The sequence below is a fragment of the Suncus etruscus genome, chromosome 4 (assembly GCF_024139225.1).
Source record: "Suncus etruscus isolate mSunEtr1 chromosome 4, mSunEtr1.pri.cur, whole genome shotgun sequence".
Taxonomy (NCBI): domain Eukaryota; kingdom Metazoa; phylum Chordata; class Mammalia; order Eulipotyphla; family Soricidae; genus Suncus; species Suncus etruscus.
Window position 1 is genome coordinate 98133561 of NC_064851.1, and position 27225 is coordinate 98160785.

A 27225-nucleotide genomic window follows, 5' to 3' on the forward strand; every position below is an offset into this window, starting at 1 on the left:
TAAAACTTAAAAACAATAGGATCATATTGATAAAGAATACGTACAAGTAATTTTAAAGTTGAGGGGACGCTCTTCTGCTTTCAGAAATTATATCTGGCAAGCTTGGGGGACAATATAAGATTCTGGGGATTGAACCTGGGTCAGCCATGTGCAAGGCAAAAGCCCTACCCACTGTACTTTGGCTCCAGTCCCTGTAAGTCTAAATTTTAAAGTGTTGCTGCAAACACAGAATAAAGTTGTTCATCTTTATTAGATTTCTTGAAAAGGATTGTTTACTTTTTCACAAACTAGAAACATGGTATAAATACAAATACATATAAGTTGTAACATGAATCCCTTTGAAGACTAAGGTGATTTTGATGTAAAACTTACTGATAGTAAGTAGTATTTTATTACTAGTTTGAAAATTCCAGAGCACATAAATTATCAGTTTATAGTAGACTTGCCATATTATCACTGTTTATAATTCAAAATGGAAAATAATTAAAATGATCAAATTAGTAAAGCTCCAAATTTGTAGGAGGGTGAAAGAAGGAAGCTTCAAGGACCACACCTAATGCTTTTATATTCTAGCTGAAGAAAATGATTTGTTATTCCTCACGTAGCCTCTCCATTTTTGTTCTTACATAGTTCATTGTTATATTTTTAGTTATTTCTACGTAAGGATAAAATATAAAAAAACAACCCTAGGAACAGACTTTGTAAAATTTTATTTTCAAAATAGATTTTTGGCTAACTCTAAGAACTAGAGATATTCGGTCATTTATATATTTTAAACAAAAAATTTGGTAGTAATCCAAATACACTGAAAACCAATGAGTTTGGGTATTCAATTAGCACAAATCAAGTACTAACTGTAGATTTCAAAATAATTCTGATGTATTTAATATCCTTTAACTGCTCGTGCATATTTAATAGAGTTTACTTTTAAAAATTATTTAAATTTTCCTCTTCTGGCAATAGCCTCTAAATTTGCAGGTCCACCCCAAACTGAACCTACAAGATCTCTTTCAGTCTGCAGTGCCTCTTCGAAACAAAGCTGCTTGACTGAAGAGACAGATGTTTTCATAGCTCTAATAACTTCTGGTGGCCCTTTAATATATTGCTTTAACCACTCTTGTGCCTCTTCCAGTGATTCATTTTCATCAGAGGACTTTAAGATCTCGTCAGCCATTCCTATGTTCAAAGCTTTCTGTGACTCCAGTTTGAGGGCTCCACTTAAGATTTTGAGAGCTTGTCTACTGCCGATTATTTCAACTAGCCGAGTAGCACCGCCCCAGCTTGGTACTATGCCCATCTCTTTATGGACGAATCTGATCTCACTTTCTTTAGTCATTAATCTGAAAAGAGAAAAAAGGGAAAACTTGTTTATAATGAACTTATTCATGATCTGACCTGAAATCTACAAATGTTATATAAAAACCATTGTACAGAAAGTCACAGCCTAAATTCAATTTATTACACAGTACTAAATACTTCTTTCTAAAGACATTTTTGCTGTCCTTATTTTTTCTCATATTTTTTTTAGCATGAGTTGCAGCCTAAAATTTAAAAACAAGGCAGATTATTGGAAGTTGAGGTTGTGTGTGTTGAGGCGTGTTACTTTTAAATAGAGAAGGCCTCTGAATACTCCCAACAGCTCCAGTGAGTGAGGATGTAAAAAGCTGGGATGAATATGTTCCAGAAGAAAGGAATTCAAATGCCAGCCCTTGAAGTAGTAGTTGAAGTAGAGTAAACATAGATTAACAGGAGATGAAATCAGAGGCACTGTCGGTACCTTGAAGTTTAGCTTTTTAAATGTGAAAGCCATTTAGAGGAGGCAACAAGTGATTAGCATCCAATTTATTTTCTGAGCAATGCCCTGGTTGATTTATTAGAATAAATGCATTTATGCATCAACCTAAAGAACCAATCTAGTCTTTGGGACAACTATATGAAATATAGAAATGATCTTATTTTACAAAAAGGGAAATAGGTAAATGATAGAGCCAGCATTTAGACCAGGGGTCTCAAACTCAGTTTACCTGGGGGCCGCAGGAGGCAAAGTCGGGGTGATCCTTGAGTGCAAAGTCAGTAGTAAGCCTTGAACATTGGGAGGTGTGACCCAAACAACTAAAACAAAAAAAGATTCCTCTAGGGCAGGGCCACAAAATGTTTGGAGAGCCGTTTGCGGCCTATGGGCCGCGATTTTGAGACCCCTGATTTTAGATTAGTTTCTTTTTTGTTGTTGTTTTGGGGCCACAACCAGCAGCGCTCAGGGGTTAACTCCTGTGTCTGTACTCAGAAATTACTTCTGACAGGCTCAGGGCACCATATGGGATGTTGGGGATCAAACCCAGGTCAGCTGTGTGCAAGGCATCCTGCTGTGCTATCACTAGCATTAAAGTTGACAGGACCGAGGTCAGTGAATTCCTTTAGCCATGTTTCATTTTCCTGATATCTTGAGAGATTTTTGTGAGTAGAAAATTAAAAAGAAGGAATGATAAAGGAGCAGCAAAGAAATGACAGTATAAGACTTTACATTTGCCCACTAAATATTTGTATACTAAAAATATTTAGGTTGTTTGCTATAGTGCTTAGCTATGCTGTCTTGAGTTTTATTTTGACTATGCTAATTGAGAAACTTATCTTAAAATCTTAATTTGTATAAGTAATAGCAGAATTTTAACCTTTTAAGAAAAATGACTGCTTTCAAACTATTGACAAAAACTCTGAAGATCAGCTTTCCAAAGTGGTCGGTGCTCAGTTGCAGGTGGTCTGTCTGGGTCTATCAGTATCAAGGACCATAGACTTATGAGTCTCTGACCCTTTAAATAGAAATAGTTCAATGGAGAAGTCTCACAAAAGCTATTTATTAATCCAATGGGACAGAGATGTTCATTTTCACAATGTTCATTTCACAGCTGTGAATTCCTACAAGGAAAAATCTTGCCTCTAAATGAACAATTGTGTTTAGGGGCAAATAATCAAGGAAATGGTAGGATTAAATAAAAGATTTTTATAAAGAGCAAATTTGTAATCTCAATCTAACCCAAAATTATGCATACTGCATAAAGTAAAAGATCAAAAATTAACTACTGGTATTTAGAGATCAGGTGACATAAAATTTAAACAGTGTTGGATAAATTACTATGACAATATAGTCAACCTTGGCAACATATTTCTGTGTGAAGAATGCCATCTTGACCAGGGGTCCTCAAACTACAGCCCGTGAGGCAGATGTAGCCCACCAAGGACATTATTCAGCTTGCTGGGTGTCTTTGCTGTCTCTGTCCTGATTAATGGCCAACTCACCCATGCCTATATTGCACAGGTGTGGGATATGCGCCACACTCTCAACTCCCCTCCTGTTTCTTGGCTACTCTAAGCCTCATGTAGGGTGGGTCTTCACACTACAGGACACCAAAAGCTGGCCTATAATTCCCATTGAAATACTGGTATTTAGTTTTTTTAACTTCAGTTGTTCTTCATTTTAAATATATTTGTTCTTGTTTTATTTTTTTACTTCAAATTGAGACAATCTTTTAAAAGATAACTTTTTAAGATCAAATCTATTACATAGCACTAAATGGAATATAATAGAATTGATGTATTATAATTTGATGTTATATATCATTATTTTGGGGTCATATCCTGTGATGCTTGAGTCACTCAACACTATTTATAGAGGGCAATGAGGTGCTGGGGAATCAAGCCTGAGGCTCGCACACTGCATTCATACATAGCATGTGCTCTAGCCCTCTATCACCATGGTTCCCTATATTTAACATTTATTAGTACATATAACCAGAAAATCAATATAAATGTTTTAATTTTGAAATCAATCTATAAAACAGGACAGCTCAATGAAAGATACCTAAAATTCAGATGTAAGCTTTCATAAGACTCAATTTAAGTGTAAGGTGTAAATATAAAAATTTTAATTTTAGAAGATAATATGAGGAAAATAGCCTATTACCAATATACTTCAAAATAGAAATTGCTGGCCAGAGCAGTGGCACAGTGGTAGGGCATTTGCCTTGTGAGCGACTGACCTAGAAAGGACCGCCATTCAATCCCCAGCATCCCATATGGTCCCCTGAACCAGGGGCAATTTCTGAGCACATAGCCAGGATTAACCTCTGAGCATCACCAGGTGTGATCCAAAAACAAAAAAAAACAAAAAAAAAAAAAAAAAAAAAGAAGAGAAATTGCTTTCTGATAGACCTTATTGGATTATACACAATTTACTTCTAGAAGTAAAATGAATTACTGCACTGAGACATCAGAACTGGAATGAGTTGTCTTTTTTTTATGATTGAGATGCATTGGGGGTGTTTTATTTATATGCATATATTTGTGCTTGTGTAAATGTGTGTAGTTGTATATAGACATAATGCACATATATACAGCATATATAATATATGTACAATATAAAATACTAGAAGACTTAAATACTACTTGGTCCCCCAAGCACTGCTTGGAGCAACTGAATACCACTGCATGTGGTCTGATAACCAGAAATAAACAGGAGCTTAGAGGGACTGTGGTCATAAATGATGAAGGAAAAAAAAGGAGTGTGGGGGTAGAGAGTACAGGATGTACAGCTCTTGCTTTTCCTGTGGCTACAGCAACTGTGACCCTTGCTCAAATCTTGAGCACCACCAGAAGACTCCTGAGCAACTCTAGGAATGGCTGCTGAGCAGTACTGAATGTGTCTCAAGGGGAGAAAAACTAAATGTGAAATGTTTCAGTTAGATCTATAATAAAACAAGCAGAACACTAAACTTTTATTTAGAAATATAAATATATCGTATAGCCTCATCGCCTAACACATAGTAAACTACTAAGAGAATTCAAACAGCTGAGCACAGGTGCTGCATGGGTTTGATACTGGGAAACATCCAAGCACCACTGGTATAACCCCTAAATCCCCAACAAACAAAAACTATTCTAACCACTACAAAAAACAGTAGTGTTTCTGCTAGTTAGGCCGTATAAAGTAGTTTTCTAGACACCCATTCCTCAACCACGGACCCATAGATTCATCTGCAAATGTATAAAGGTTGAAAAACACTGATCTGGGGCTGGAGCAGTGGCAGAGAGTAGGGCATTTGCTTTGCACGGGGCTGACCTAGGATGGACCACGGTTCGATTCCTCAGCATCCCACATGGTCCCCCAAGCCAGGAGCAATTTCAGAGTGCATAGTCAGGAGTAACCCCTGAGCATGAGCAATTTCTGAGTACATAGCTAGGAGTAAGTAATCTCTGAGTGTCACCGGGTGTGGCCCAAAAACGAAAACAAAACACTACAGATCTGGGGAAAGAAGACAGTTTAATAGTCAGGGCACATGTTATTTATATGTAATGCTAGTTCTTAGCATCACATTCTAAGCATTGCTGGGTGCAGCCCTACAGGCCCCTGTGCTCTTGGTGTTGCTTTGAGATCCCCAGTACAACCATTCCCCCAAAAAAGTTGGTCTATAAATGAACATGTCTACACTGGAAGCAATGTGAATGTATGGGGTATAATATTAGATGTAAAATGAGGCCAGGATCCTCAACCATGTAACACTTAATTAGCACACGTGATGCTTCCTTTATTTTAGTAATAACACAAGACAAATTAGCAGTATTAAAAGGTAACAGCCTCTGATCATTTTTTCCTATAGTTTTTTGCCTTTAATTAAACACTATCTCCACAGATCAGAAATTAGTGTGGAAGATTATATAAAAGTCTAAATAAAATGCTTCAGAATAAAACTAGACTATGTTAGTCTTTCTCCTAAGAACATCTGTAGGGCTTCATTTAAATTAGCTTTTATGTACAGAGTGTGCTGGTGTAATAACAGTTATGCAACTTACTTCTTAAACTATATTACAACATTAAAATAATTTATAAAATATTTAAATTATTTCACAAGTACCTGATTACAGGTTAAAGGATAAAAACATTTAGTCACTTCACTGCAGAACTTTTTTTTTTTTTTTTTTTGGTTTTTGGGTCACGACTGGCAGTGCTCAGGGGTTACTCCTGGCTCTACGCTCAGAGATCGCCTCCGGCAGGCTCGGGGGACCATATGGGATGCTAGAATTTGAACCACCGTCATTTTTGCATGCAAGGCAAACGCCGTACCTCCATGCTATCTCTCCGGTCGCTGCAGAACATTTTCTAGTTAGCTTCATCAAGGATCATCAATGTTTCCTTTTCTTAAAACAAAAATTAGCAAGCTGGTGCAATTTACACTTATGACAGCAGAGGGCACTATCAAGTGAAATGGTCACTTCACTCACTAGATTCTGCTCCAATTAGTATTAGTTTTCAAGACAACTAGGATCTTTGTAAATCCTCTTATAGAGCAAACTTATTTTAACATCACTCTGTGAATACAAAATTATATATATTTTTTAATTTTTTTATTTTTAATTATTAGAACAAAGATGCAAAGAAAGAGGACAAGGTAAAGTTACAGTGGAAGGACAATCACCCATAAACAGAATCCTCAGAAGTCCCCTTGCTGATACCTCTGATACCTTAATTTTGAATTTTCAGCCAAAGAACATTAAGAAAAATATAACAGAACCCATGTACAATTACTTTGTCCCTCAAGTCCCCAGATAGTAACGTTATAATATTTTTAGCAGTACACAAAATCATATATTTTAAATGGTAATCTGAAACGTAAGTCACAGATTATAAAACTAAAAATACAAAATTGTACTCTGCATGAATTAGCTTATTGCCTTTTCCCTCACATTTCTATGTGATTCCATTTATGAAATACAAAAATAAGGGAGCAACTTGTTAAATAAATCTGAGGTAAATTATAATTATAGATTCAGGATAATAGTTTCTCTGAGGTAGAAATGAAAAGGCTTTAGTTGTGATCATGTTAGAATTCTTGACCCTAGTTATGGGGCCGGAGAGATAGCATGGAGGTAAGGCGTTTGCCTTTCATGCAGGAGGTCATCGGTTCGAATCCCGGCGCCCCATATGGTCCCCTGTGCCTGCCAGGAGCAATTTCTGAGCCTGGAGCCAGGAATAACCCCTGAGCACTGCCAGGTGTGACCCAAAAACCAAAAAAAAAAAAAAAAAAAAAAAAAAAGAATTCTTGACCCATCTCACTTTTTATGGTATGACACAAAATTAACAGATAAGTCCTTCTCAAAAGTACATCTGAAATCAGAAGAAAGTCCTTTGGTTATTTGTGTTTGTTTGATTTTGGATCCACATCCTGTAGTGCTCAGAGTTTACTCCTGAATCTGCTGCAGTCAGGGATTGCTACTGATGTTCTCGGTAGACTGAACCCAGGGTGAAGCTGTGCAAGCTGAAAATACTACCCACTGTACTATTGCTATAGCCCCAGAAGAAATATTCTAAGACACAAAAGCTTCTATTGAAACAGAAAATAGATAGAAATAACTCCTTCAAAAACAGGTTCTGGGGCCGGAGCAATAGCAGAGCGGTAGGGCGTTTGCCTTGCACGTAGCCGACCCGGGAAAAATCCAGGTTCAATCCCCAGCATCCCATATGGTCCCCAAGCCTGCCAGGAGCGATTTCTGAGCAAAAACCAGGAGTAACCTCGAGCGCTGCCAGGTGTGGTCAAAACAAACAAACAACAAAGCCAGAGGTTCGAAGTCAGAGGTCATGAATGAAATGTCAGATAAGATTCCATAAAATATGAGCATATAAGGGCCAGAGAGATAGCAGAGCAGTAGGGCGTTTGCCTTGCACACAGCTGACCCAGGATGGACCGGTGGTTTGAATCCCTGCACTCCATATGCTCCCCTGAGCCAGCCAGGAGCAATTTCTGAGCACAGAGCCAGGAGGAACTCCTGAGTGCTGCCGAGTGTGACCCAAAAACCAAAAAAAAAAAAAATATATATATATATACATATATATAATGAGCATATATAAACTACATTTAAGCTAAGAGGATACATCTCCATCCTACCTGAAATCACACGCTGTAGTAAATTCTGCTCCTCCACCCAATGCCCGACCTTGAATCAGAGCAACACTTATTAAAGGAAGTCTATATATTTAAAAGAAAACAGAAAAGTGGAATGTTAATATTTTATCTACATTTTTATTTTATTAAATATTATTAATTAATAAATAATAAAAATTAAATATTGAATATTTATTAATATTTTATCTAGGTTATTTTTAAGATAACAAATATAATCAAATAAACTTTTTATTACATTTATAATAGCAAATACACTAAAAGGGATAGTTTATCATGAGAGAAAGTACACTATATTACTAGAAAATAGCAAGTCTCTTCTAGTTACCTTTTTCTGCATAACCTATATTTCTACTTCAATATAGCTAGTAATATAAGCTCATAAAGAGAATGACTGCTTTAAATTCCTATTTTACATCTATTTTTAAAACACTTCTCGACCAAATATTTAAAAACTCTGTGCATGTATTTAATGAATTCAATAAATTACTATTCTCTATTTTGGGTTTCTTTTTGTTTTTTTTGTTTTGTTTTGTTTTTTTTTTTTTTGGTTTTGGGGTCACACCGGCAGCGCTCAGGGGTTACTCCTGGCTCTGCAGTCAGAAACCACTCCTGACAGGTTCGGGGGCCATATGGGATGCCAGGATTCGAACCACTGTCCGTCCTGCATTGGTTGCTTGCAAGGCAAATGCCCTACTACTGTGCTATTTCTTTGGCCCCACTATTCTCTGTTATATAAAGGAATAGCATAAGAATAAAGGTAACTTAAAAATAAGCTAATATATTTTACCTGATACAAAAATTGTACTAATAAAAATACATTTTGGGTTTTAGAGTAATCATATTTTATAAAAAAAGATGCATTACCTCATAAATCTTGTTAAGGTGTTTTGCATGAACATACACAAGGCCATTCCATCCTTTAAATAAGAAAAGTAAACACAAAGGTATGATTAAAGCATTTAAGAGAAAAAAAAACACTTTTGGAATTAACAAAATAATAGAAGCAAAAAAGATAACTTTTGAGTGAGTCTTTTTATTTTCTTTTTGGTTTTTGGGCCACAACTGGGGGGAGGGGAGTTGAGGGTTACTCCTGGCTCTGCTCTCAGAAATCGCTCTGGGCAGGCTGTGGGGCGGGGGAGGGGGGACCACATGGGATGCTGGAGATTGAACCAGGATCCGTTCTGGGTCGGCCACATGCAAAGCAAACACTCTACCGCCATGCTATCACTCTGACCCTTTGAGTGAGTCTTTCATTGAAAATTATTTGCTCCTGTCTGAAAGGCAATGTAGTATGAGTCTGTGCTCACTTAAGAAGTTCAATACCTATTTCTTTTTTTTCCCCTTTGGTTTTTGGGCCACACCCAATGACGCTCAAGGGTTACTCCTGGCTATGAGGTCAGAATTCGCGCCTGGCTTGGGGGACCACATGGGATGTCGGGGATCGATCCTAGGTCCGTCCTAGGCTAGAGGCACCTTACCTCTAGTGCCACCAGCCCTCCCAAACCTATTTCTTAAGCAAGTCTATATATTATTTCCTTTAGACCTGATAGTCTCAACAATGAATAAGGGTACCTTTTCCCTACATTACTTCCAGCACTTAAAACCAACTTCTTAAGGGGCCAACTACTTTTAAAAAAGTGCCCCATAGGAGTCAGAATGAAATGACAGTGGGTAAGGCACTTGCCTTGAACACAACACAACAGATCAGGTTCAATTCTGGGGAATCCATATGGTCTCAGCACCTCCTGGGGTGATTTCTGAGCACAGAGCCAGAAGTTTAACTCTTATCTGAGCACTACTAGGTGGCCCCAAAACAAACAACAACAAAAAATAGTGACCTTTGAGTACAGACTGGATTAGCCCGAGTACCATCAAGCGTATGGCCCAAACTTATACCAATAAATGTTGGTGGTTATAGATACTGTAGTATGTGTACTATTCTTACTAGCTAATTTGGAAACAAGACTTAAAGGATAGTTTTCTACTTAGAAAGACAGTACTACCTACATATACCCCCTATCTACAACTAATAACAAAAAATCATTTTTCCCTTTTCATTTATCTCTTCTAACCTAGAAGAAGAATATGAATAAAGGAGTGGATGAATTCAAGAAAAACAAGTTTTAGGAGAAATGACAAGATAACTGATATTTCATTATAGTAATTTATATTATGTAATTTCTATTTCTATTATAATTCAATAGCAACAGTCTTTTCATTGTTACCATTTATTAAAGCTTATTGTTAAAACAAAGGCTGGCTTCTTAAATAACATACATTTTATCGTTATATGCTAAAGGGATTCCATTTAAAAGAATTAAATTTTAAGTTCCATTTAAAAAAAAAATCACTGCGCAAGATATATTGCACAAAAGGGCTGAAGTGCAAGCTTAGTAAGTAGAAGACCCAGATTTGATCCACGGTACAGAACTGACCCCCTTATCAATAGAATTACACCTCTACTAGAAGAAGAGATGACCCCAAAACAAATCATTTTTTCTTAAGAATTCATATCTTGCTGGAGCGATAGTATAGCAGTAGGGCATTTGCCTTAGATGCAGCCAACACAGGACCAACCCCAGTTCAATTCCCAGCATCCCATATGGTCTCCAGCCTGCCAGGAACAATTTTGGAGTGCAGAGCCAGGAGTAACCTGAGCGCTGTAGGGTGTAACCCAAAAACAAAAACAAAAAAAAAATTCATATCTTAGTGGCTTTAATAATGAACTTTAGTTATTTCTAATATTCCCTCTCCCTCAATTTTTTTGTACTGGTACATTACTACTATACCTTAATTCTTAGTTTAGAAGCAAAATTACAACTGTCACCTTGAAGGCTTGAAGGTTGCTATCATAATACTATCATAGTAAACATAATAACTGCTATCATATATTTTACTTATGTAAATAAATGAAACGCTGATAAACTATAAACCATACAGAATTCAGCAGAAGTCATGCAACACTTGCCTCTGGGGTTCCTAGTGCCTTCACAGCATTCAGATCAGATCCTGAGCAGAATGTATTTTTTGCTCCTCGGACAATGATTCCTTTCCCTTCTTTCCAATTTTCCAATTCAATCACTTTTTCCAGAAGTTGTAACATCATTACACCTGACAGAAAAGGGAAACAGGGCAATCACAAATACATACAAAACTGGTAAATGAAAACAATTTAGCAACTGTGACGTGTCAAACAGGATGCTTAGGTTAAATATCTTACAAATATTTTCTGAATGTCTATCAAGTATCTTATTAAGTTAATATTAAGGGACAAAGTTCATGTGCTATTGAAGAGTATCTTTTACCTCCATGATATTACAAAGCTGACAGATTACTAAAACCACTTTGACATACCAGTGCTCAATAGTAAGGTTATGTTTTAATCCTTAGCTAATATCATTATGATATAATTAGAATTCAAGCTTTGACCCAGAAAAATTAACCATACATGCAAAAAAGAATTCTAAGGCTTAATTACAGAATTCTTCTAAGACAAGAGCCTTTCCTTAGGCTCCTTGGACTGCCATATACAAACAGAACGTAGTAATCAGAAACTAAGCATTAAGAAAGGGTTAACAAGTAGACAAATGTTATATTTTCAAAGATTATTCGAATTATATTCGAATTACAAAAAATAAGAGGTGCCAGAGCTATTGTACAACAGGGAGGGTCTTTGCCTTGCACATGGTGAATCTGGGTTCGATCCCTGGTACTCTATGATGGTTTCCAAAGCACCACCAAGAGTAATCCCTAAACACAAACTAGTGGCCCAAAAATCAAAAAATAACAACAAAACAAAAGTTCCAATGATGGAGTTGGGGAGAGAAGTAAGGGGTTAAAGTGCAAATGCCTTGTGGGCAACTGACCATCCCTGAGAATCAGTGGGTACAGTTCTGGTAGTCCTCAAGTTGCCCTGGGGCCCACAATCAAGACAAATCTGTTTCCTTTTCATCAACATCTATGCACATGGACTTTTTTCTATCACTAAAAATATTAATAAAATATGAAAGCAGTTTGTGTGACTTTTTTGGTGATTTTATTTTTTTCTACAAAAAAGTACCACAAATTCTGTCACCAGAGGAGGAATAGAATCATGTAATAGGTTAGATTTTTATTTTATTTTTTACCTAGCAAAAAGATAGATGTACAGGGTTCAGAGTGATAACAAAGTGGTAGGGTGTTTGCCTTGCATGCAGACAACCCAGGACAGACTCTGGTTCTATCCCCAGCATCCCATATAGTCCCCCGAGGCTGCCAGGAGTGACTTCTGATCACAAAGCCAGGAGTAATCCCTAAGAACTGCTGGGTGTGGCCCCCAAACAAAAACACAACAAAACAATAAAAGAAAGATATACAATACCTGAGAAAGCATTCATTTTACTAGGATTATTCAATGTAAGAATACCAATGCCACTGTCTTCCTTCTGAAGGTCAATAGATCCACCAGGGAACTGCAGTAGTTTTCTTTTAACTTCTTCTTCGTGGAAGCCATGAGATGTATTGTAAAGTGCTGATTGATGTAGCAACTTTGTCCTAACAGTTAAGGATGATGTCTTCAAAAGATTTGCCATTTCTGGAAAAGACAAGTAAGTATGTAATAATCCAAATGTAAAAATAAATTCAGTCCAAAATCACCTTGAAAACAGTCTCTAGGAGGAATTTATTTTTACATTTTTGAAAAATATTACAATACCACTCTCTAAAAGAATTTTCCTTAGCATTATTCTTGCCTTCTGAAAACTACTGGAAGAGCCTTTGAAGAAGAGCCCATATAAAAATAATGGACAAAAAATAAGTATTCTTTTGTTCCACAGGATTCTGTCACTTAACTTCTTAACTTACTATATATAAATATCCTGGGTAAAATAATCTCTACCAATAGGCTATACTTCTCATGTAAGCATTTCTTAAATTTTTTCTTGGCTTTTGAGCAGGAGTTACTCTTGGCTCCGCATTCAGAAAGAGATCCTCGAAGGCTCAGGGGACCATGTGGGATGCTGGGGATTGAATCTGGGTTCGTCCCAGGTCGGTCACATGCAAGGCAAATGTCCTATCTCTGTGCTACTCTCTGGCTCCTCATGTAAGCATTTTTAATGACATAAAACATAATCAAAGTAATATAGACATCATAGAATACAAGTTAATGAATTTTCTTGGTGAATACACTAAAGTAAATAGCATCCAGATTCAACAACAAGGCAAGAATCTCAGAAATCCATTGTGTATCCTTTAAGTCACAAATCCAAATAAGATTAACAACTATCTTGACCCTTAGGATCAGTTTGCCTAAGGTTTTTGGGATTTCTTGTTTTTGTGTGTGTGTGTTTTTTTAATTTATTTTGGAGAGGGCATAGATGGTGGTGTTCAGGGCTTTTATTCCTGACTGTGACTCAAGGATCACTCCTACAGGGCTCAGAGGACTGAGCCAAGGGTGGGGTGCTAAGGAGCAATCATGCAAGGCAAGCACCCTACCAACAGTATTATTACTGTGGACCCTGCTATAAACACTTTGTTTTGTTTTGTTTTGGGGCCACACCCATTGACGCTCAGGGGTTATTCTTGGCTATGTGCTTAGAAAACGCTCCTGGCTTGGGGGGACCATATGGGATGCCAGGGATCGAATCCTGGTCCATCCTAGGCTAGTGCTTGAAAGGCAGATAGATGCCTTACCTCTAGCGCCACCACTCTGGCCCCTTCTGTAAACACTTCTAATTTCTGTAACTTTATAACATGCACAGAGAAAGTAGCATAGATTATCAGCTACTGACTATATTTTTTAAATTGCCTATATTTTTGCAATCTCATTTCTTCTAATTCCCACCTCTCAATGTCATATACAACCCACGTTTACTTTCCTCAAGTATTTTTAAAATTAAATGCATGTGATAACAAAGATGAGTTAGTAGGCTAGTGGCAATCTAAGTAAAAAATAACTGCCTAAAAGATAATAAAACTTGAAACCTAACTGTGAGCCCAGAGATTACTTGACAAAGACATAGTTCTTAGCACTCTAGAGCTTTTCCAATAAGATTTGTTCTTAAAAAATTGCATCAGATCAGTATACAGGAGCCACTCACCATTCTGTCCTCCTGTGAAAAGGGAAAGAGGTTATTGGTGCCAGCTTGGCTCCATCCCAATCTGTGTCCCAAGACTAAACAGTGTGTCCCCTGAAGACATACTGATTAGGAAACAATATACATAAACCACCAACATTTGTGCCTCAGGTCTGGATCCCTGCCATTAAGGGGCCCACTCATTATTTAATTTCTTCATATCTTACAGTCAGCAAAAACTGACATTTTAACTCGGCATGTAGGCACAAAACAAACAAGTAGCAACTCCTTACTGTAAAAGTCACAATGGGAAAGTAAGATTAAACCCCACTACATCTTGTGAGCAATGATTCTATTATCCCTTAACACTCAAGTAGTAAAAAACCAGTTACACACTCTTTCTAATAAAAATTTATTTTTGTGTCTTGTTTTTATTTTTATTTATTATTGGGCCATACATCCAGCATTGTTCTGGGGCTACTCTGGACTCTGCACTCAGGGATTGATCCTGGAAGTGCTTGGGGGGATCATAATAGATGCCAGGGATTGAACCCAAGTAAGTCACAATCAAGGCTAGAGCCATATCTCTATACTTTCAGCACAGCCCAGAGTATGAAGTTTAAAGAGGAAATGTTGAAGAGAACAAAGATATAATGCAAAGCACAAAATATAAAACTCAAGAGTATATAAAAGCACAAATGATAAAACTGAAGGGTTCGGCAGGTGAAATAAAACACTCACTGAAAGGTCTTAGCAGCAGAATAAGAGTAGCTCAGAACAAAAATCAGTGATCTTCAAGACATACAAAAAACCTTCATAAAACAGCAGAAAAATGAAAATTGCCTCAAGATAATAATAGCAGACAAATGATTGGGCAATGAATTCAAAAGTAATAACAATACTCACTGGGACCCCAGAGTACAGGAAAGGAATTCCTCTGATGAAACAATAATCAAAGATATCATTGCATGCAAAGAAATATGGGTGGGTACACTAAGAAGACACTAGTAGCTGGGGAAATGGAGAAAATCCTAGCAAGTTTCCAAATCCACAAAAACACATGAGCCCAAAAGATGAGGACCTAAAATCAGCAATGAATATCTTAGCAATAGAAATTAAGGAATCACTAGCCTGAGAAATTAAGAAAACTAAGGGCCAGAGTGATAGTACAGCAGTAGGGCATTTGCCTTGCTCAGCTGACCCAGGAGAGACCTGGGTTCAATCCACAGCATCACATATGGTCCCCCAAGCCAGGAGCGATTTCTGAGTGCATAGCCAGGAATAACCCCTGAGCGTCACCAGGTGTGGCCCAAACCCAAAAAATAAAGAAATCTATAGGTGAACAATTCAACCAACTCAAAGAAGAACTGTAACGGAAGATGGAGTTAAGGGAAATAAAAAAAAAAACAGGTTAGCAAACCCTAATAGCAGAATTATACAATTGAAGAATCACATAGAGGAACCTGAAGAAAAACTACAAACCATCAACAACAAAGAAGTCAATAAGGAAACAAAAGACAAAAGATTAAAAAAAATGTAGGTACTTAATGAACAAAGACAAAAGAAACAATTTATAACTTATAGGTATTACAAAGGAAAGGGAAAAGGGAAAGATGAACAACTAGTGAGGGAGATAAAAGAAGAGAACTTTCCCACTCTCTGGAAAGATGCTGCTGTACAAATCTAAGAGGCAAAAAGAATGCCAAAAAAAAAGTAGACCCTAACAGAAAAACAGCAAGACATATAATAATCAAAATGGGAGAGAGAGAGAGAGAGAGAGAGAGAGAGAGAGAGAGAGAGAGAGAGAGAGAGAGAGAGAGAGAGAGAGACCCTTTAAAGCAGTAAGGGAGAAAAAACCCTCTAGAGGAAAGAACATAAAAAATCAAACCAGACTTCCATTTGAAACAATCCAGGCAATAAAATAATGGAATTACATATTTAAACTTTTGAGTGAAAGAAACATTCAACCTAGAGTCCACTACCCAGCAAAAAGCTCATTTACAATGGGATGGAGGGTTAAAACATTCTCAGACTAAAAGGAACTCGCAATATTCAAGCTAACCAAACCAATACTACATGAACTACTCAAATATCAACTATATGATCCAACCCCCCAATTGTAACAACTACACAATATTGTGTAACTCTACACAATATTGGCACAGCAACCATCTCTAGCAATAATTTATGTAGGGGCAGAGTGGTGGCACAGGTGGTTGGGCATATGTCTTGCACGCATTAACCTAGGATGGACTTCAGTTCTATCCTCTGGTGTCCTATAAGTCCCCCAAGCCAGGGGCAATTTCTGAGCACATAGCCAGAAGTAACCTTGAGCGTCACCGGGTGTGGCCCAACCCCCCAAAAAATTCCTTCAATGGTAATGGACTAAACTTTCCCATCAAAAGGCACTGAGTAGAGGCTTGAATCAGGAAACAAAACCCTGATACCTGCTGCCTGCAGGAAACACACAATTTCAGGATAGACACAGACTCAGAGTAAATGGATGGAAAACAATTATACAAGATGCTGGAAAACAAAAAAGGCTGGGACAGCCATAATTATATCAGCTCAATTTGCATTAAACCTCAACAAAGTACTCAGAGAAAAAGATGGACACTACTTATTGATCAGGGAAACATTAGACCAAGAAGTACTAATGTTGATCAACATTTATGCACCATATGCAGAACCAGCAAAATATAAAGGGTATTTGTTCACAAACCTAAAGAAACATATGGAAATAAATGTGTTAACAGTGGGAAATTTCAACATGCCATTATCGCCTTTAGATAGATCCACTAAGCAGAACACTAGCAAAGACATAAGAGCCCTAAATTAGAAAGTAGAATATGACTAATGGATCTATACAGAACCTTCTATCCCCAAAAAGCTTAATTCACATTCTTTTTTTTTTTTTTTTTTTTTTTTTTTTTTTGGTTTTTGGGCCACACCCGTTTGACGCTCAGGGGTGACTCCTGGCTATGTGCTCAGAAATCGCCCCTGGCTTGGGGGGACCATATGGGACGCCGGGGGATCGAACCGCGGTCCTTCCTTGGCTAGCGCTTGCAAGGCAGACACCTTACCTCCAGCGCCACCTACCCGGCCCCAATTCACATTCTTCTTAAGTGCACATGTAACCTTCTCTAGGATAGACCATGTTTTAGGACAAAAGACCAACCTACATAAAATCACAAATATAAGAATTATACCAAGTAGTACCCTTTCAGACCACAATGCCACAGAAATCAAGATTGATAGATTTAATGCTTATGTTCGCAAAGATCATCAAAATGGGCAAATGTACACCTTAAACGTTTGTTACAGGCCCCATTCATTGACTATATTTTTACAATTTGGGGTAGATTCCTGTTACAGAGTCCACTAACATATTGCTAAGTATCCTTGATTATAAAATTATGATTGTAATAAGAATGCTCTATGCATAATCTAACTCCAGAAGCTTTTATCTAGCAAAGTTTATCCCCACCATGAATGAATTGCCTAGATACTGGAAAACTCCCACCCACCTCCACATTCTGGGCTCATTTTTTTCTTTTAAGAGCTCTAAACCATTCCACAGTGTCAATCCTTCAACTGTAACCTACAAATAGATCTTCACTATCTGTCTATATGTGTATACATGGTAGACTCCTCTATGCTTGTCTAGCCTGTATTGCACATAATTCCTGCCTATATGGTATATAGTTCCTATTATATAATATCCTTCCTCCCCACCCCTTGTCTACCACCTTATAAATCCTCTTCTATCCTCTCACCCCACAACCCTGATACTTGATCTCCCCCTAGTTAACCCGCTTCATCTGCAGTTCTTAAACAATCCATGCCTCTATTGTATATAGCCCCTCTATGTATTATCCCTCCTCCCCCACTTCAGAACTCCTCTGTACTCTTGTCCCTCAATCCTGATCCATTATCCCTCCCTATTTAACCCTCTTTACCCTCAATTCTTTTTTTGTTCAAGAAGTATCAGTTTTATTCATACCCTATCCACCACATGTGTGGCCTATATCATAACCAATTAAGCATTCAGCCATTCTTAGCTAGCCCTGCGTCTTAATTCCTTTCAGCCATCTTCCCTTTGACCTCCATGCTGGCAAAAGACCAAAAGATACCCTCAATTCTTAACTCATTCGGTACCGAGACTGACCTCCTGCCCCAATAAGCCACCACCCAGCCCCCAAAGCGAAAGGACACCCTCTCAGTCCCACAGCTCATGCCCCAGCAAGAAGCTGCAACCACCACTCATGCTGACTCATTCTATGTGGCTCTTCTTCTCACAGACACCCACTAAATTGTGGAATGATGCATGCTACCAGATTCAGCTCTAGAAGGACCTCTAGCTCAAGGATACTACCTGATCCCTTACTGATGCAAACCATTTCTCAAACTCAGTAAAACCAAGATGTGGGATGAAAATGTGCCCTAGATTTCACACTCACCCCCAAGAATATCTCAATAGACTTAATGGGGATATCTATATTTTTGTATGTTTAATTCCTCAATAGTTATACTTCTTAGTGTGTTTATTTCCTTTTTTTAGAAAGAGAGAATGAGAGAGGGAGAGAGAAAGATACAGGAAGAGGCAGGAGAGGAGAGGAAAGGAGGGAGAAAGGGAGAGAGAGAGGGAAGTGAGGGAGATAGGGGGAGAGAGATAGAGAGGGTAGAGAGGAGGGAGAAAGAGGGAGAAAAAGGGAGGGAGGAAGAGGAAGAGGGAAAATGGGAAAGAAAAAGAGAGGGAGGGAGAGAAAGGAAAAGGAAGACAGAGAGATGAGAAAGAGAGAATGAGAGAGGGGGAGAGCTACTGTGTTTATTTCCAAATATAAAGGAAGCCTCCATCTCCCCTTTTTTTTTTTTAATTTCACTTGATTTGGTTCTGCTTGATATGAAGTATAGAAGAAAAAGTCTTGCTTGGCAGAAAAGCTCAGGTCAAAAGCAGGGCACAAAGATTATATAGCATGTCAATCTTACCCCCAAATGTATCAGCAATATAATATGGCACTGTTCCCTTTTGCATAGGCATACTAAAAGAGGGGAAATGTATAGAAACAAGCTCTTATCTACTAGGGATAAGAACCTACATTTTATAATACAGGGGCACCTCCCACCCTGAAAATGTCATGTTCATGTGATCAGACAGTGACCATCCAACCCCAAATCCCAACGTTAGAAATGACACAGTTCCCTGCAACAGCACCAGGAATCAAACTCTTTCCAGGGAGTTTCTAATACAGCTCTAGAACCAATTTGTGCCAGGTTGATATGACATCTTGATGACAAAGAAATAGTAACAACTTGATCTAAGAGTAGGTTGTCCTACCTCATCACCAAATGGTAAGATGAAATCAAGACACTCCATCCTTTGGTCTGTGCAAAAATTAAGATCTCTAATTCTAGAGGTCTGACTTTGACAACTGCAACTAAGCAGAACTTCTGGAACCAGACGGAAAGACTCTATCCTAGACTTTATCCTATGTAACCTGTGCAAATACCAAGATCTAATTACAGAGGACTGATTTTGACAACCACAACTAGCACCAAAGACATTGGGGTTTGACAATGAGCATGTCTGAAGCCTGTAGTTGTTCCCATGACAGTATGCTATAAGGGTGAAAAAACTCTGTATTTCTTAGGCCAAGGGAATTCTCTTTCTAATTTCCTGAATACTTACTGTGCCTATGGGGAAAAAAAAAAAAAACTTGCCACACCAGGCCCCTTCCTTTTTTATTTTTTGTTGTGGTTTTTTTTTTTTTTTTGGTTGTTGTTGCTTGTTTTATTTTGGGGTTTTATTCTTTTTTCTTTTAAATTTATATTTATAGCTTCTAGACAAGCTCCTCCCAGCTTTCTTTCTTTTTTTTCCCCCCATCAGAACCACAGAACTTGAATCATCTTTTCTACCTCATAAATTGAGGATTAAAAAAAGTGGATGGTACCAGGAGCAAACAGTTGCATGAACACTGAGTGGAAAATGATCAGACCAAACCCAAAGTCAATGCCAACAGAATCAAGATACCCAATCTACAAGCTATATACAAAGGGGACCTGTTATACTAGCAGTCCAGGGGGCAAAAGGGAGAGGTATGGGATGCATGCTGGGAACAGGGGTAGAGGGAGGACAACACTCATGGTGGGAATGGCCCTAATTTATTGTCACTATGTACCTTAAATATAACTGTGAAAGACTTATATAATTCACATGGTCACAATAAAAATTATTTAAAATAAAATTAAAAAAGAAACATTTAACTGAGTTAAAAAAATAAATAAAACATACATTCTAAGTTGCTCTTCCTGGGCTATGCTCCCTATGAGTTTTGCCCCAGGGATAAGTTATATAGAGAAGAAACAACTTAATAGAAAACTCAATTTGGACAAAGTCCTGATCTCTACAATAATCAGGAATTCAGTATAAAAGAACCTTACTAAAGAAATTTGTTGAGGATTTACACAGAGCATTAAAAAATAAGGTGCCTGTTTTCCATAGTAATTTAAGGAAAAGCTAAAGTAAAAAATAAGGAGTTAGACTTAATAAAACAAAAACTTTTGTTTTTGAGCCAACATGCTTTGGAGTTCCTCCTAGCTCTGCAGTCAGGAGGCACTCCTGAAAGTGTTCAGGGACCTCTTGGAATGCAGGATATGAACCTTGGTTGGCTGCATACAAGGCAAATGCTGTACCATTGTACTATCTACCCAGCCCCAGTACTTTTAACTATTATGAAATATTAGAAGCCAGGAAGCTAATACATTGGTAAGGCATTTTGCTTTGCACAAGGCCAACCTGGGTTCAAATCCCAGCATTCTATGTGGTCTCTAAGCACTAACAAAGGTGACTCCTATGGGGCTGGAGATATAGCAAGGAGGTAAGGTGTTTGCCTTGCATGCAGAAAGTCATTGGTTCAAATCCCGGCATATGGTCCCCTGAGTCTGCCAGGAGTGATTTCTGAGCATAGAGCCTGAAGTAACCCCTGAGCGCTGCCAGGTGTGACTCAACATAAAAAGTGACTCCTAGTTGTGTTTATTTTTTTTAAAAAAGAAGAAAATTACCTGTTTTCTGTCATTGTTAAGAATACTTTAGACATTATTGATCATTCATCAACAAAAAAGCAATTGATATGCTACTACCAGAGCTCTCTCCCCTTACATTAAAATACTGAAAATTTACATATCACTTATCAGCAAGTTTTGCTTCATTAGACATCTTTGACATGCTGATTTTTCCTCAGAAACTTCATAATACTTTAATAATTTTTCTATTAATTTATTATATCTCTTTTCTCTTCATGTCCCCTTTAACCATTAACTTTCCTTTTTTGTTTTTGTTTTTGGTCCACACTCTAAGAAGAGCTCAGGGGAACATTTGGGTTTCTAGAATTCAAACCTGGGCAAACAGCATGCAAAGCTACCGCTTTACCCATTGTACTATTTCACCAGCCTTCCTTTCTTTACTTCCTTCATTAACTCCCTTCTCTATGACCAAGAGTAGTGTCAGAAAAGGGGGCCAGGGGCCAGAGAGATGCACAGTGGTAGGGTGTTTGTTGCATTGCAAGCAGCAGATCCAGGTCAGAGGGGGTGGTTAGAATCTGGACATCCCATATGGTCCCCCAAGCCAGCCAAGAGTGATTTTTAAGTGCAAAGCCAGGAGTAACCCCTGAGCACCACAAGGTGTGGTGCAAAAAAAAAAAAAGAAAAAAGAAAAAGGGGCCGGAGAGATAGATAGCTGGAGATAAGACATGCAGAAGGGTGGTGGTTCGAATCCCATCCCATAAGGTCCCCCGTGCCTGCCAGGGGCAATTTCTGAGTGTAGAGCCAGGAGTAACCCCTGAGCACTGCCGGGTGTGACCCAAAAACCAAAAAAAGAAAAAAAAACAAAAAACGAAAAAGGGGACAAACCTTAATCCTATTATATTTCTGACTCAAAGTTTGGGGACCCAATTCAAGGAATCTGACAATAATCTAACACTAATCCTATTTTTCAATTAAGAGACTAAATAAGATAATATTTTGAAGGTCAAGGAAGAAGGTTTATAAGCACAAGAGCCTCCGGTTTCCTAGAGGGAATGATGCAGGAGTACTGATGGAAATGGTCCCAAACCATAAAAACATTTCAGGCTGGGGTAATAACAGTCTGTTAGGCATAAGATACTGTATGTATTTGAAAGGTCAAGTGAGTGAAGCAAGCCTTAAATTGTGGTTTTGTAGGAGCCAAATAATTAGCATTTTGAATTTCTTTCAGAATCAAGGCAATATAAAGGTTCTGAAGTCTCACAAAATTTTATACTTTCTTCAGGAAAAAAGGTTATTTTGAAAAATTGCTACATAGCAATGAGTCAATTCAAAAGCAAATGAGCAGCAATTTAGCTTAAACTCTCTTGAAAATGTCACAAGTACATCTAAAATTCTTCATTTTACAATGTCAGTATCTGAGCTGTTTGATCTGGTTTCTGGCATTACAGAACCTACCTTTCAAGTTTCAAGGCACACAGCCCAAGCTCACTCCCTTCTCCCTCTTGCAGTCTAAGTAAATATAGTCTTAAATTCCTTCAAGTTTTCTCTTCATTCCAAGCCTCTGTAGTTTAACCTTCACCATAACACCAACTCTGCCCTCTCACAACTCCAGATTACATAAATAATGCCTGTTCTCAAAACATTTGTACACCTTATTAAACCTCATTCACACTCCCTGGGCATTCATTCGCTCCTTAAATCCCCCAAGGAGACTCAGTTTAAGAAGGCCTTTGCAGAAAATAATATGGTTCTATTAGGCTTAAGAATCCGTGATGTCAAAAAGAAGGTTAAGATGTTGCCCACACACCAGTTCTCACCTACCTTCTTTATTACCCCCGCCACCCCTTTGGAACTCCAATTCCTCTTAGAAAGTTAAGTTTCCAGCTCAGTGCACACTCCTCAATATCTTCCAGGCAAGGCTCAGTGAAGTACCCAAAGAAGTACTCATGGAATTATCTGGTGACAAAGCTCCTCCCCATCAGTTTGGATGTCACAATGAACTAGACCTCCAACTTCTCCCGCCCCCAGTTTCTTATATCCTTCCCTGAAAGCCAAGCAAGGGAAAGGCTTCGCTGTGATTCTTAACCAAATTCGTTTTATTTTATTTTGCCTTTTTTGGTGTGTGTGTGTGTGTGTGTGTGTGTGTGTGTGTGTGTTGTTTGCTTATTTCTGGACCCCTCCAGTAATGCTCAGGGGTTACTCCAGGCTCTGCCATTAGGAATAACTCATTATATTTATGTTGTTTGCTTATTTCCAGACTCCTCCAGTGATGCTCAGTGATGTGTGTGTGTGTATGTGTGTGTGTGTGTGTGTATGTGTGTGTGTATTATTTGTTTGCTCATTTCTGGACCCCTCTGATGATGCTCAGAGGTTACTCTCTCTCTCTGTGTGTGTGTGTGTGTGTGTGTGTGTGTGTGTGTGTGTGTGTTTGCTTATTTCTGGACCCGGTAATGCTCAGGGGTTACTCCAGAGGTTAGTGTGTGTGTATGTGTGTGTGTGTGTGTGTGTGTGTTTGCTTATTTCTGGACCCGGTGATGCTCAGGGGTTACTCCAGACTCTCTGATTGGGAATAACTCCTGGCGGTGCCCAGAACCCTGTGGGATGCAGAGCATTGAATCCAGATCAACCTCACGTAACGCAACCGCCACTGGACTATTTCTCTGGTCCCAAGCTCAGTTCCCTTTGGGATAAAAGAGATCCTCCAAGAAAAATAAACAGGAGGGGGGAAAGAAGAAAAAAAGGAAGTGGGGGAAGAGTCGATGTAGATTCAATCTCAACTGGCTGGTTAATCAGTTCTGTCCTTTCAACGATTAACTTAATTGGCTACTCTAGATTGGCATGTCTATGTGTACAGCTTTAAAGGAGTATTGGGGCACAAAAGAATTCTAACTTGAATGAACCAACAAATAAACAAATATAAATTGCTCGGGTTTGCTGTTAACTGTTCCAAAAAGTTACGTTCAAGAAACCACTGGTTTTAATTCAGTGCAGTTATCCAGTTGTGATTGTAACTGAACCATGCTCAAGGCCTAAAGAGCATTCCAATTAGAAAAGTTAGTGCGTTGAGTGGCTAAAATAAAAACAAAAAAAGAAAGAAAAAGAAAAAAGAAAAGTGAGTGCGTTGAGGGCTGGAGAAATAGTGCAGCCAGTCAAGTGCGAATCTTGAAGGCAGAGGGCCAAGTTCTGACACCCAGCTGAGTGCAGAGCCAGGAAGAAGCGCTGAGCAGAGCTGGTGTAGGCCCCCCGTCCCCACCTGAAAAATAAAATAAAATAAAATAATAAAATAAAGAAGTACGCTGAAATCCTGCCCCTCTTGTTTTCTGGAAAATGTCAGTCTTTCCTACTTCTACTTTCCCAGGAGAGCTTTCCTTCCACTTGGGCCCCACCGACCTCCTTCACCTCCAGGTCCGTGGCGACGCCTTGCACCGCGTCCCCACCACCAGCAGAGGGCAGTCGGCCCGGGGCAGCGGCTCCGCGGAAAGTGCTGGACGTGTGCAATAGCGCCGAAATCTCGACCGTTCCCGACCCCAAGGCAAGGCACGCCGCCGCGCCGCGAGGATGGCGCCCAGGTGACGCAACCCAGGGGGCCCGGCCCGGCCCCCGGCCCCGGCCACTTCCTCTTCCGCTCTCTCCGCTCTGGCTTCCGCCGCTTCCGGGCCGCCACCCCCATAGCGGCCGGACGCCCCCTCCGTCGTTCCACACTGCCGCCCACCCCTTCCCCGCCGCCTCTCGGGACCCCCTGCCGCGCCCCGACGCTCTTCCGGTCCGGGTCGGTCGCAGCCCGAGTCCCGGAAGTCCCGCCCCCGCGGCCCAGTGGCCTTCTCGCCCACCACCACCCTACCCCACCCCGCACGCGGGTCTCCTTGAGGTGAGCCGGGAGTTGTCATTTTGGCCCTCTACGGTCCCCAAAGGCTGATGTCCTCCTGCTCCGCCTCGCCTCGGCCTGGGAACTGGGGCCGAGAGGCTAGCAAAGCCCGCGGAACTGAACTCAAGCCTCCCGTTAAGACTGAAGAAGTGGAGGAGCAGAACCAGTTTAAGGACATTTGGAAAAGGAAAAGAGCAAAGAAAGATACGTACATGCACAAATAGCAAATATTTCTGTCTCTGTCCTGCTCTCTCTCGTACTCAACATGTGTCCTGCTCTCTCTCTCTCTCATACACATCATGTCTTCAGCTCTCTCTCATACTCAATAAGTGTAATGCTCTCTCTTTCTTAATCAACATGTATCCTGCCCTCATACTCATCATGAGTTCAGCTCTCTCCTACTCAATATGTATTCTCCTCATACTCAAAATGTGTTTAGCTCTCTCATACACAACATGTATCCTGCTCTTTCATATTCGATATGTATCCTGCTTTCTCTCAGACTCAACATGTGTTCTGCTCTCATACTCAACATGTATTTTGCTCATACTCAACATGTGTCCTCTTATAGTCAACATGTGTTCAGCTCTCTCTCATACTCAACATGTATCCTGCTAACTCTCTCATATTCAATATGTGTCTTGATCTTACACACTCAACATATGTCCCTCTGTCATACTCAACATGTATCCTGTTTTCTCACATACATGTATCCTGCTCTCTTATTCAACATGTGATCTGTTCTCATACTCAAAATGTATTGTGCTCTCTCATACTAACCATATATCCTGCTATCTCATACTAAACATGTATGTTGCTCTCATACTCAACATGTGTCCTGCTCTCTCATACTCAACTAGTATCCTGCACTCTCTCTCATACTCAACATGTGTCCTGCTTTCTCTCATATTCAACATGTGTCCTGCTCTCCCTTATATTCAATGATGTGTATTGCTCTCCCATACTCAACATGTATCCTGCTCTCTCATACTCAACATGTGTCCTCTCTCATACTTAATATGTGTCCTGCTTTCTCTCATATTCAACATGTATCTTGCTCTCTCATACTCAGCATGTGTCCTGCTCTCTCTTACTCAACATGTATCCTGCTTTCTCATTCAACATGTGTCCTGCTCTCCCTTATATTCAATCATGTGTATTGCTCTCTCATACTCAGCATGTGTCCTCTTTCATACTTAATGTGTCCTGCTTTCTCTCATATTCAACATGTATCTTGCTCTCTCATACTCAACATGTGTCCTGCTCTCTCTCATGCTCAACATGTGTCCTGCTCTCTCTTACTCAAAATGTATTGTGCTCTCTCATACTCAACATGTGTCCTGCTCTCCCTTATATTCAATCATGTCTTGCTCTCTCATACTCAACATGTATCCTGCTCTCTCATATTCAATCTGTGTCCTGCTCCCTCTCATATTCAAAATATATCGTGCTCTCTCTCTGACTCAGCATGTATCTTGCTCTCTCTCATACTTAACATGTGTCCTGCTCTCATACTCAACATATGTGCTGCCTTCCCTCATACTCAATGCATGTCTGCTCTCCTCTCACATACTCAACATGTGTTCTGCTCACTCGCTCTCTCTCCTCTCTCATACTCATCACGTTTCCTGCAAATGACATGGTTCTTACTTTAAAAACAAAAACAAAAAACCCTTAAATGTTGTGCCAATACCTCTCGTACGGAGCAGACAGGACATGGTCCTGTAGGCAGCTGGGAAAAGATCTTTTCTCATGGCGCCAGAATTGAAGAAGAACAAGAAGAAGAAGAAGAAGAAGAAGAGTAGGGAAATACAGATCCTAGTTATAGGTAGGGAATGACCTAGTGGGTGGAGCAGAAAGCAAAGAAAACAAAACAAATCCGTGGCTATGAATATCTAATTGTGACCTGGACACCAAGATTCAGAATTCACTTTAATATGAAATGAGTCCTTAATGTCATTTGTTTGAATCAAGATAGAGAATTATTAGTTCACAAAGTGTGTGGGATTCACTGACTTCATTGTGTTTCATAGTTATGAGATGTGGCAGTACAAGTTCTGTGACTTTGTGGTTCAGCATTCAAAGTTGGCAACTATGCCGAGTAATCTTTTTGTAGATATCTGATAAAGCCTTAAATTAGAGCAAAGTGTATTAATTGATGTGAACTCAAAGAAATAGAGTGCTTTTCTTGCATGAAAAAATTTTTCTTGCTTTACAGACTTGAGCCCTCCACCACTTCCTGCCATCCCCCATCAAACCCACTAACAACTATGAATAAGCCTAATGACCGTAATTGCCTCTGGGACCTTCCCCAGCACCAAATTTTCAGGCC

The 27225-nt window shown here is 39.2% G+C and overlaps 1 protein-coding gene across 1 annotated transcript; it reads right to left on the reverse strand.

Moving 5' to 3' along the window:
- Positions 1–911: 911 nt before the first annotated feature.
- ECHDC1 (ethylmalonyl-CoA decarboxylase 1) lies at positions 912–24588 on the reverse strand. Its single transcript, XM_049771164.1, has 6 exons — positions 24428–24588; positions 12313–12525; positions 10921–11063; positions 8817–8869; positions 7935–8015; positions 912–1340 (listed from the first exon to the last, which is right to left on the reverse strand). Exons 2-6 carry the CDS (start codon positions 12521–12523, stop codon positions 935–937), a joined length of 894 nt encoding a protein of 297 aa, XP_049627121.1. The 5' UTR covers positions 12524–12525; positions 24428–24588; the 3' UTR covers positions 912–934.
- Between the last annotated feature and the right edge of the window lie 2637 nt (positions 24589–27225).

What these genes read in the sequence shown, in the direction of transcription:
- ECHDC1 (XM_049771164.1), bottom strand. Translation starts at nt 12,523, where the DNA reads ATGGCAAATCTTTTGAAGACATCATCCTTAACTGTTAGGACAAAGTTG. An exon ending in AGGCACTAGGAACCCCAGAG is followed by an intron (nt 8,870 to 10,920) that starts GCAAGTGTTGCA and finishes TCTTATTTAAAG; the next exon opens with GATGGAATGGCCTTGTGTAT. An exon ending in ACCTTAACAAGATTTATGAG is followed by an intron (nt 8,016 to 8,816) that starts GTAATGCATCTT and finishes TTAAATATATAG; the next exon opens with ACTTCCTTTAATAAGTGTTG.